This window comes from Lissotriton helveticus, chromosome 12 (genome assembly GCF_964261635.1).
Source record: "Lissotriton helveticus chromosome 12, aLisHel1.1, whole genome shotgun sequence".
Classification (NCBI taxonomy): domain Eukaryota; kingdom Metazoa; phylum Chordata; class Amphibia; order Caudata; family Salamandridae; genus Lissotriton; species Lissotriton helveticus.
The window spans coordinates 785,536,186-785,548,341 of record NC_136073.1 but is presented as its reverse complement, the minus strand read 5'-3'; the positions used below and the strand labels follow the sequence as shown (position 1 = coordinate 785,548,341).

At 48.2% G+C, this 12,156-nt stretch overlaps 1 protein-coding gene across 1 annotated transcript in view; it reads right to left on the bottom strand.

The window, feature by feature from the left end:
• INTS3 (integrator complex subunit 3) overlaps nucleotides 1–8,562 on the bottom strand; it is a 649,525-nt gene extending 640,963 nt beyond the window's left edge. Inside the window, exon 1 of the mRNA XM_078670092.1 lies at nucleotides 7,382–8,562. Within this exon, the coding sequence (XP_078526218.1) occupies nucleotides 7,382–7,453 (72 nt within the window). The 5' untranslated portion in view covers nucleotides 7,454–8,562. The remainder of the gene's footprint in view (nucleotides 1–7,381) is intronic.
• Nucleotides 8,563–12,156: the final 3,594 nt, after the last annotated feature.

Genomic DNA, 12,156 nt, shown 5'->3' with positions numbered 1-12,156 from the left:
GATTCAAAGCAAGGATTCTCACAACTACAGCAGAACAGATATCAATGATCAGCTATGCGGATGCTGAAAGGCTTTGCAGGCTAAGCTGTAAACAGCAACACCCTATTGAAAAGGTAAAGACTGGTGGAAGACCTGGAAATATACCTCTTGGCGAATGGCTTCCAGCCCAAAACTGAATATCCTGTGCATCAGACTCGGTATTTTGTTAAAATTCACTGCTAGTGGTTAGCCAAGCTTTTTTTGTTATTTAGTATTTATCCCCATCTCCAGGTCAATGTTACTGGCAAACGCCACCTTCATTTGAAACTCCTTGTTGATGTCCTCAAGATGCATTTCCTTAGTGAGTTGGTTAATGGGATGGGGAGTGGGTATTTGTGACCACATCTTTCATGTCTGACCCTGTTCGAATGGGCCCCAGGCCAGTCCGGGGCTACTGGGCTCAAACCTGGTGGAAGAGGACCCTCGCCACTGATATCCTGTGGTCGGTCTACCTATGGCTTGGAAAACTGGACTACGTACATCTTTTCCGCACTTGTCTAACAGGGTAGTGAGGGCTAGCAGACAAAGGCTCTCAGGGAGGTTGTGTGGGGTGGACAAGAGCAGGTGAACTCTAGAGAGCGACAAATGATACAATAAAATATTGTGCATCTCAGTGCTTGGCTTAGTAAAACGAAAGTACTTTAACAACACTGCAAAAGAGAACACTACACAATATCATGTAGCTCACCTACAAAGTTGGGATTCCAACCAGATTCCTAGGTAAAAATGTACACTACACCACTAAGGCCCACTCTTCCTGTTCTAGAAGCAACTCTGGTGCCTTTGGAACTCTATCAAACGATAGGAATAGGCATAGTTTAGTCACAGGAGCAGTTCATTTGGGCTTTACTCATGCAGAGAATTGTGTAGTTCAGTTCAACAGTTTGTACCCAAAATGGGATAGAATATGCAACATTCAATGTTCCTGCAACAGAACATAGTCTGTAGTAGCTCAGTCTTTTGAGAGTGGCTCCCATTTGCCTTCTCGAGTTGCTGCAGTTATACGAAGCTAACAGACATTCTCCTGGACGGCACTCTCAGAGGCAGCTTCACTCAGGACTTGGACTGCACGCAAAAGCAGCTTGGTAGGCCTACTCTGTTGAGCCCCCATCCTGGAAGATGTAGCCTTCGGGGCTGGATCCGATGGGTGCTCGTTGTGGGCAGTTCCGCCTTCAGGCTGGTACTTCTCAAGGTGTTTGTCTGGCAGGTGCGTCTTTGGGTTAGAATCTGGCTTCTTCCTAGATGGCGACAGCAGCTACTCCTCTACTGGATTCTCTTTTAAATCTGGCACCAACCCCACCAGACCTTCAGGAGTTGCAGGAGTACCAGACAGCACATGGTTACTTCTTGTGCTTTACTTCTGAATGAGGCCCACTATGGTGTCTGTGATGGAAGAGTCCTGACAACAAGGGTCTGCTCAAGTTTCCCTTAAAAGAGCATTCAACAACTTCTGGGTGTTCCGCATGCTGGAAATACAGCTGGCTCCTCCTCCTAGGCAGTCTGTCCTTCTGCAAACCGAGGCACTCTAGTTACCCATCTGAGCAGGCAGGGTTCTAGGTGCTTAACAGACCTTTTGTTTTTCAAAGCAGTAAAAAGGACAGGCCCTTCCTACAAAATTCCTCATCTTGAACAGTAGAAACTAAAGTCACACTCTTCCAACCTACCCTCGCCAAATGTCAGTGCTCAGGAAGAACCAATCATCAGCCCTTTGCTGACAATGTTCTCATTGAATTTCTAAAAGCAACCTTGTCTCCACCATCCAACAACAGGAATGAAGTCAGTACTTCCACTGTCTGATGAAGCGCTATCACCATCATTCTTGTGCCATGCTGAATCAGGTGGCATCCAAAAAGAATCCCACTGGTCCCAGTTCTCAAGACTAATACCACATACAGGGTTCTACGTCCATAAACGTGTTAAACACACACACCACATATACGAAATTTCGGCACAAGGTACCGTGATTCACAAAACAGCAGAACTTTACGCGACAGGGGTCAGAAGACTCCTCTCTCTGTCAGGAACAAAAATAGCTGGTCACACTCCTGATTTACAAAACTCAGTATACTTCCAGAACTGCTTCATGTGATTCATCCATGTCACTGACTGTAGTTCTACCCCATAACGAGGCCATGCTTCAAAAAAGCAGCTGTAGGTCACGTAACAGGTACTGAACCTCACATCACCAAGGACAGGACTAGGCCCCTGTGCACACACTCGATTAATGTGATGCCAGGGCCAAAATGAAAAGTATGGATTCCTGTCTCACAAACAGTACGGCACTCAGTACAGGGGTATATGTCGATTTACCATGCAGGGGACATCCTCATCCCAACATTCCATATATCTAAAGCACAGGATTTACACAAACTTTGACAGAGGAGTGAAATAACTTTTCTCTAACAGAATGTCAGTGTTAATCACCTGTTTTCCAAACAAGACACAGGAAATTGATATAGCTGTTTTATCCAAAGTTAATTACTGCAAAAGACTAATCTTATGGATTGCCTGAACAACAAGCTTCAGATGGTGGAAAGGATGGCTAACAGATTGATGCTTGACCCAACCTAAAAAAACACAAGTATCTAGGTCCGTGCAACGGCTTTTCTGAGAGAGGGGCTTCTTCAACATAAGAGAGGAGCACTTTGTAAAATCCCAAGTATATGAACAACAAATGTTCATAATATAGTTCTAATAGCAGTCCACATGCCTTAAGTATTTCGCCACTTGCTTCTCACGCACGTTCTAAATGTGAGAAGACATTCTCTGTGGATTGTAGGGTATTTCGAATACAGTTCCTGACAACAGAGCTGCAGATATTTCAGAAAATCCCTGGAACACAGTTTTGCCAGTTCTTCAATTAGAGACAAGAGTTAATATAAGGACATTAACCTACCTTGCACAGTGCTTTAAGCTTTCATGGAAGGCACCCTGAGCCAACCTCTCAACAGTGTTAACTCCGTACCAATTCAAAAGCTGACATCATGACTACTGACGTGCTAATAGGACGCTCCAATGCCAATAGCACAAGGAAACTTTTAATCTACAATAAAGCACGAAGTAAATTTGCAAATAAGGCGATTACAGCGACTGTTTCATTTATTTTCTGCAGTGTTCTATTGTCAATTAATTGAGGAGCAAAATGTTTAGCTTATTCACTATTCAGAGCCAAAGCAGCCAGGTACAGTTTCAGTGTTCATCATGACGCTTGACACAGACAGCAAATGAAAAATACAAATGCATGATGTGTGCCCATCCCATCCTCTAGACCGTGCAGCTTCTGACCCAGAATAAGTTACTGTTGTTGGCACCTCCACAAGAGCGGGCCAAGGGAGCGAGAAATTAAAAGGGGACTAGCCAAGATGCCAACACATCTCACAAAAAAAGGTACTGCATGAACCTTAATCCAACCCACCAACAAGGCTTGGGTGAAAACGAATGTACGCCTACCAGGAGGCCTGGGAGAAATTAGTCATTAACCCTGACCTAGGTGCTGACTATTCCACATCATGTCTGTCCAAAATAACCTTGAATGCGAGAAGTTCAAAACTGGGAAAGGTATCTAAAGTACTCACTCCTTTCTAGACCAGTGAAAAAGACACACTGGCAGGAATGTGCAGCCAATCATGCAATATAAGAACAGTATATCTATGTATATATCAATATCCAAGAAAGAAGTGGCTCAAACAGATAGATTCAGCAAAGAACAAAAATATATTTCCACTACAACGTTTCAGCTTCCGCCTTCGTCAGGTAGTACAAGATGGTTTGCTCAGTGGCTGCAGAGATGACAGTGTTTTGCCCTGGCTGGCTATTGTTTTCTTGTGATCCTTCATCTTCAAGTATGTTTATATCAATATATATATATATATATATATATATATATATATATATATATATATATATCTCAGTAGAGTCAAACTCCTGCTACTTCCAACCTCCAGCGGCGGTGAAGGAGACTCAGACCCCGCAGAAACTTCAGGCAAGATGTTTATTATTTCACCACATCCCGAGCATGTAGCGTTTCGGGCCACAGGAGCCCTTGTTTATATAGATACTAGCAGCCCGCCCCGACGTTGTCCGGGGCAGAACTGTGTGCAGAGACGGGCAGCAGAGCGGCCAGCCCCGGGGGCAGCAGAGCCAGGGAAGGAGCGTACTGAAGGGGCGGAGGAGGTAGCGTGCATGAGAGCCGGGGGGAGCGAGCGGGGCCGAGGACACGCACCGCCAACTTGTGTGCAGAGACGCGCAGCAGAGTGGCCAGCCCCGGGAGCAGCAGAGCCGGGGAAGGAGCGGACTGAAGGGGCGGAGGAGGTAGCGCGGCTGAGAGCCGGGGGAGCGAGCGGGGCCGAGGACACGCGCCCCCAACTTTACTTACCAGCATCGCGCACCCCGGACACGGACACTCCGCGCCGCCTAAGGTTGTGCGTGTGGCATTTGTTGGGCATGTGTGACTTGGCAGGGTGTCGGTTCCGCGCTCCTGGCCATTTGTTGGGCATGTCGGACTCCGCAGGGTGACGGTTCCGCGCTCCTGGCCGGCCAGACCTGTTTACTTTACCAAAATGGCCAACCCATGATGTCAGGACGCCTACTGCATTGAACGTCGATAACGCACACGCCCACCCCCGAGATGGCGCTACTTCCAAGGGACTACTTTGGCAAAGAACGTACTTTGCCCTTCTAACGTATATTTTTTGCTGCTATATAGCCTATGTCCATCTGCTCACCCTGCCCAATGCTGTATTGGGTGTTTTGATTGGCGCTGTGGTGCCTGAGTTTACCCGCCTCAAAAGGTTCCCAGTTCTCTCTTTATTATAGTAGTATATATATATATATATATATATATATATATATATATATATATATATATATATATATATGTGCGCTCGCGTGTAAAGACACAGCCACACTCGCGGGGAGAAACTTGAACTCGCCTTTCATACTATTATAAAGAGAGAGCTGAAACCTTTGAGGCAGGTAAACTCAAGAAGTACAGCACCAATCACAACACCCAATACAGCATTGTAAAGGGGAGATGCAGCAGATGGACATAGGCTATACAGCTGGCCACCATATACATTACAAAGGCCAAACAACCTTAGGGGTAAAGTAGTCCCTTGTGGGCGTTGGTGTGGGCGTGTCAAAGTACACTTGGGCGTTGGCATGTCAAACTACACTACGTTATTCCTTTGTGGGCGTGCAGCATTGACAGAGGGGCGTGGCACAACAGCGTTGTCAGAGGGGCGTGCCACAAATAAAACAAAAAATGGCCGCGTACTTCAGTAGCGCGCCTTTCAGAAACAATGTGCGCGCCCATTCACGATCCACCTTCGCGTCTCACACGTCCGTGTACAAACACCAAGCTGTGCCGCATTTGCCATTCAGGCGCCATTAATCACATAGTGCGGCGCAACTTTTGTGGGCGTCAGCTTTGTCAGAGGGGGCTGCACTAAAATAAAAATAAAAAGGGGCGCGCCTTTCGCCAGCAATGTGCGCACACATTCACGCTCCACCTTGGCGTTCTGATGACGCGACATTAATGAGATATAGTGAGGCGCGAACTTTGTGGGCGTCAGCATGGTCAGAGGGGGCTGCACTAAAATGAACAAAAAAAAGGGGCGCGGCTTTCGCCACCAATGTGCGGGCACATTCATGCTCCGCCTTGGCGTTCTGATCACTTCTCACACAGCTGTATCAAAACACCAACAGGCACCGCATTCACCGACCTTTCCATACTGCCTACAAAATTAAACTAACAAAGCAAAACGTTACTCCTATAGGAACTTAAGATTTCTCAAAAGTGGCTGCAGGAAAGAAAAAAAAAGGGGCGCACAAGCGCGCCATTCACTCACCGCGACATTCACGCTCCAACGGCTCCAGCGGACACTGACAGGCAGCGTACCACACGATCTAACCACTTCACAATTAAAATTTAGTCCGGGGCTCAGGCGGGGCCTCAAACCAGCCCTCGCAAATACAGGATCACGCTGGGCACTGTCAGCCTACACACATTAACGTCAAAGACAACCTGCTTGGGAATTATATAACCAACACACTCCACAACACACAAAAGCTGCAAAACTCAATTTATTCTACGGCCACATTCAAATGAGACCAAAAAGGTGGTATACCGTGAAATCTTACAATAAATTAAGATTTACTATTACAAACATTACACACATAACATTTCATACCCGGACAACGTCGGGACGGGCTGCTAGTATATATATATATATAAAGATCTGTGTGTTCTCAATTCAGAATCTGCATAAATGCAAATGCCTTGGAGAGTGCAAGGAGCTAAGGATACACATTATTCACTTTCTTTTTAGTTGAACAGTAAATCTTCTAGCTAGGATCACTGTACATATTAAGCTATAAGTAGTGAGGGCCCGGGGAAGCAAAGAAGCTTTGTTAACTATTAGGGGGTGCAAAATACAGCAGCATGTACAAATGGTCAGATATCTTTGAATTACAAATTTACATTACTCATATTCAAGAACGCATTTCACATATTCACATTTTGGATGCAAGAAGATTAAGTGCTTTGTTTACAATCACATCAATGTCAGTCAAGTGCTGAAGGTGGGATTCTACCCAGGTTCAAAATAAGTAACCAAGCCAAGAGGCCACAATGAAAGTACCAAGTTAGCTAAAGAGTAATGCTACGCAAATTTTGTAAGTCTGTGTAGCAAACTCAGGCTTCACTAATCAGGAAAAATAGCTACACAAATGGTTAATGGCAAGACACAACCTTATCTCAAGGTGACATTTCACCTACAAGACTAGTTTCCTTAAATAACCCAACTTCAGCTCAATTTTTTCCTCCAAATGGCTAGAAAGCACAAGACCTAAAACTGATACTATTTCAGCCCACAAGTAACTCTTAGTTCAGCCATGTCCTGCCCTCCACCGCCGTGGTCTCCGACAACTGGTTTGATAAACCATGCTTTAACACATATCATGGACGTTAATGACATCATAGGGACTTGTGCCTTCAAGGATTTCACTTTGTTTCCAAATTGGGGCAGGACAACACATACACGTGGTAAGATGTAATGCACTTAGGACTATAAAGTAGCGCTTGCACTTAAGGTTCCTTGTACACAGTAATGCCTTAACAGATGCCAAATCAAGCAATAGACAAGAGTTTACTCGTCCTTTCTTCTCAGCAAAAGGCTCTGACGTACTTTTGGGGTTGCATTCTATGGAACCTGAAGTGAAATCCTTTATAGCACAATCTGTCTGCAAGGAGTTGATGCTCAGAACAACGCATTGCACACTAAGAGTTCCCCATCTGGAATATAATTATCATAGAACAATGACAACAAAAATGTTACTTAACCTCCTCTAATTCATCTTTAGCATCCAAGCTGGTGGACAGCACCAGTTTCCCAGTCTTTGGCTTCTGCTCCATGGGAGCGGCAGGTATACACAAGACGGTCGCTGTCCTGAAGGCTTTCCACCCAGGGGATCCTATCTGGGGTGTCCCAGGTAGGAGAAGCGTGCCAGATGTCTGTTCTGATGACCTCCCTTTCTGGAAATTCTGTCTATTTGAGGGGATTCCCCTTCCGGAAGGAAGAGTGGGTTACTGGGCAATTTTAGTACATACTTTGTATGGTCTTCCTGGTTAATAGGTGTGGTGGTCGTTTGCAAGAAGGGGGAATTATTATTTGAAATTAAACACTCTGAAGAGTGCACATAAATGTCTCTTTCCTCTGGAGCGATCTTCGTTCCTGTGAGGTCTGCGCCCGTGCAAATGGAGCACCGAGGGCTTTTGTAAACAGATTTTAAACGTTAAAGGCTTCTTCGTTTAGAGGCTGTTAGACAGGATGAGGGTCGTCTGTCTTGGGAATGTGACGTTGCCACAAACTTCTCTGAAGGTTGCCTGGTTCAATTACAGGTTGCATTAAAGCTGGTCAATCAGAGATGATCGCCAATGTAATAGTGGGAGTCATTATCAGGACTTCTGGGGGTCCCACTGGGAGCTTGTTCTGCAAGGAACCCTCTTTGCAATGGGGCGGGCGCTCACCGTTTACGACCGATTCTGGATGTTCGTGTGCGCCCTGTTGTCAGAGCGCACTCTGTATATATAGAGGGGTGTCGCGGGACTGGCTTGTTAACTGGGGAGTTCTGTCTGGGAAAACTTATTTTCCATAGAAGGCTCTCAGTATGCCTAGGTGGGTGTTTTCCACCTGTAGACTTTATCCAGCTAGAGACCCTTCTTCCGGGACCCCAGGCACCCCCTTCCCCTGGGCTGGAGATCTCTATTTGGGAGAAGGGGGTCACCTGGAAAGAACCATTCCGGGATCCTCTGTATTGGGCTGTCCCTACCTGTGGACGCTCACTATGAGCGAGTGGGCTTTTCCGGGAGGGGCCTGCCTTGGAGTAGAGGGGGAGCTCGCGCCTGGGGACTGGGTCTGCTCCCTGCTAGGTTTATTGCCTCCCTAGCACCACCGCAAGGGAGCATGAGCCAAGAGGCCCTGCAGCCTCTTGCTGATTCTCTCACACACACACAGGAAGACTATCGGCGGAAGTGTCCACACGTCGGAAGTACACGCCACAACAGTCCTTCAGTCAACCAATCACGGCCAGGCGCGAGTAAGATTGACAGACACTGAGCCAGGGAGTAAAGGAGAAGGCGTGGCCGTACCGCCCACCCATCAAAGACAAACCAATGGAATGCCGAGATGAGATGACAGGCGTTGTGTAAGACAAACCGGAGCATCTCTTTTCCACCCCGCGCACTAGCCTGCTTCTTTCTTCCCCGAAGGTGGCTCGGGCGCGAGACTTCAGTAGCGCGCCGCTTCTAGCCTCTGCGAGGGCGGGCGGGGTCTAAGAGTGGAAGGCGTGGCTTGATGCTTTTGGTTTTTGTTTTGCTTTTCTGCAGAGTGCGAGAACGCGTGTCTTGTTTGTTTGTATGCTTCTGAGTTTATTTTAATTTTATTTTATTTAATGCGATTTTATAGAGCGCGAACTTTACCTGAAGGTGTCAGAGCGCTTTACATAAGAACCAGTTGCAAAACATAAGGACTTACGATTACATGTGTTACATAAAAGATACAAACAGAAAAAATTGCAAATGTACAAGATGCAAAGTCACATAAGGAAGAGATACGAACAGAAAGAGAAGTTGCAGATGTACAAATAGTAGAGTCACTCAATGAAGAGATACAAGTGGATATACTCTTAAGAGTTACATAGGAATGGTAGAGAGTACAAAGGTCTACTGCATATACTAGTGATTAGAGTTATCTCTATATACATAGGGAAGGGATACATTTGGATATACTCTAAGAGTCACATGGGAATGGTAGAGAGTACAAAGGTCTACTGCATATACTAGTGATTAGAGGGAGACTTTGACGTTGTTGGGTGCTACGTGGATTGTGGCTGGGGCTCGAGGCGAGCAGGGGGTTGAGGCGAGCTGGTGACTTTCCCGCAGCAGCTGCCGTTGCGGCCGGGCTTTGCTCACCCCCCCCCCCCCGAGTCCTACCTGAGAATTGCTGCTGGTGTCCAGCCGGGCTTGGCTCCGCCGGCACCGCTGGGGACCCCATCACCCAGGATCCTTTGCGCCAGGAAGACAATCATCGCGCGCCAGGAGGCGCATTTAACCACGCCTGGTGTTGAGCCCCGAGGGAGACGCTGACGTTGTTGGGTGCTACGTGGATTGTGGCTGGGGCTCGAGGCGAGCTGGGGGTTGAGGCGAGCTGGTGACTTTCCCGCAGCAGCTGCCGTCGCGGCCGGGCTTTGCTCGGCCCCCCCCCCCCGAGTCCTACCTGAGAATTGCTGCTGGTGTCCGGCCGGGCTTGGCTCCGCCGGCACCGCTGGGGACTCCATCACCCAGGATCCTTTGCGCCAGGAAGACAATCATCGCGCGCCAGGAGGCGCATTTAACCACGCCTGGTGTTGAGCCCCAAGGGAGACGCTGACGTTGTTGGGTGCTACGTGGATTGTGGCTGGGGCTCGCGGCGAGCTGGGAGTTGAGGCGAGCTGGTGACTTTCCCGCAGCAGCTGCCGTCGCGGCGGGCTTTGCTCTGCCCCCCTCCCCCCCCCCCGAGTCCTACCTGAGAATTGCTGCTGGTGTCCGGCCGGGCTTGGCTCCGCCGGCACCGCTGGGGACTCCATCACCCAGGATCCTTTGCGCCAGGAAGACAATCATCGTGCACCAGGAGGCGCATTTAACCACGCCTGGTGTTGAGCCCCGAGGGAGACGCTGACGTTGTTGGGTGCTACGTGGATTGTGGCTGGGGCTCGAGGCGAGCTGGGAGTTGAGGCGAGCTGGTGACTTTCCCGCAGCAGCTGCCGTCGCGGCCGGGCTTTGCTCCGCCCCCCTCCCCCCCCGAATCCTACCTGAGAATTGCTGCTGGTGTCCGTCCGGGCTTGGCTCTGCCGGCACCGCTGGGGACTCCATCACCCAGGATCCTTTGCGCCAGGAAGACCATCATCGCGCGCCAGGAGGCGCATTTAACCACGCCTGGTCCCTCGCCTCGCGCGAGGTCGCGCACGGGTCGTGCCGGGAGAAGCCCGGGACAAGGGCGGGCCGTCTGTGGCCGTCCGTGGACGACTGAGGACGGGACGGGCCACCCCCCTTTTCAGTGGCACTTAATCCTGAAAGTATCCGGCACTCTTCCACAAGGTACTGTTATCCGCTTTTCCCTTTCGTTTGCAGGCCACTGTGCTAGCTGTCCCCCTTAAGAGTTCGAGCAATAATCTATTCCTGTGCTGGACTTATTGTGTCTTTTATACCTTTGCCCATACTTTGCTGTTAACTAACGAGGCAACCCACAGCAAATATGAGTATCCAGGGCAAGAAAACGAAACCATCTGCTTCACGTCCAAATACTAGACTTCAGGCCACAATGCCGCAGTCCCTCCCAACACTGACGGCAATTGATAAAATGCTACAACAGACCATAGGGGTGGTCGCCAATGTAATTGAAAATACTGAAAGAAGATTATCCTTCCCACCCACAATAAGCACTAAAGACCATGGCGAAGATTGCTCGGCGATTGCCATTGATCCTACGATCCTGGACTCTTATTTAACATCCACATTTGCCGAGCTGCCCTGTGCACAGATCCCGGCTGAGACTTCAGTAGCTGATGATTTATCATTGGCTTTAGTTGAGACCTCTATTGACAATGACGATCAACCCTGTATCTTGACTTCCCCTTCCCCTGTGGCAAAATCAAAACCTGGTAGGGTGGGCTCTAAGACAAAAAAGGATAGTTTTCCTAAAAATCTAGGTACAAAAAAACAGCCCAATCATAACTTGGTAACCCCATTTGACCATCCCCGGCACCCAACTACAGGGATACCCTGCTGGGTCACCAATATGGTGACGGATCTCCAGAACAGTTTAGAGCAAATAATCGCTTCCCACATTAAACCTCTGGTTTCAAAACTTGATAGATTATCTTCCATGGTAAACAATAAGACTTTGGGGACAACTAAGCCACATAACTCTCAAGGTAACTCGTTACCCCCTGTTCCAGTCGGTGACTCTACAAAGGTACCCTGTCTTGAGCTAGCTAAATCCACTGTTCCAGTAGAACCAAATAGAAAGGACGGCAAGTACTGCAGCTAAATCCTTAAACCTCGTACCCCCTCCCACACCTGTAGCCAAACCACCAGGTCTTTCCAGATCTCCAGCCGCGGGGGGGCAAACTGTTAAATCTAGTCAACATCCCAAGGAGGGTAAAAATACGGCACCAAAAAAAGTAGTACCTTCATCAAGACCTCCCCCACCAAAGGCAACCTTTAAACGATTGCCGACAATAAACCTGCCTCCAGAAGCACAACCATATGTAGTGGCCCTAGTGGGTGTCCCACCCCTTAGTGAGGGGAAGAGAGAACAGGAGGTAGACCTACATAATAAGTGCAAACAGTGGCTGAATCTAAATAGACCCTTACCTCCTAACATTTCAGGCCACATATTGGCAGTGAGAAGAGTAGACTGGATTGGAAGTGGCCCTAAAACAGCGGCAGGGGATGTTGTAACAATTAATTTTAGGGACTCCCCTGCTGTTCATCACATCTGTAGAACTCCTTTCCACAGAGAGTACCAAATATTCCCTTTGCACTTGTCCTATTTCTACCCTACCCCAATCCACAAA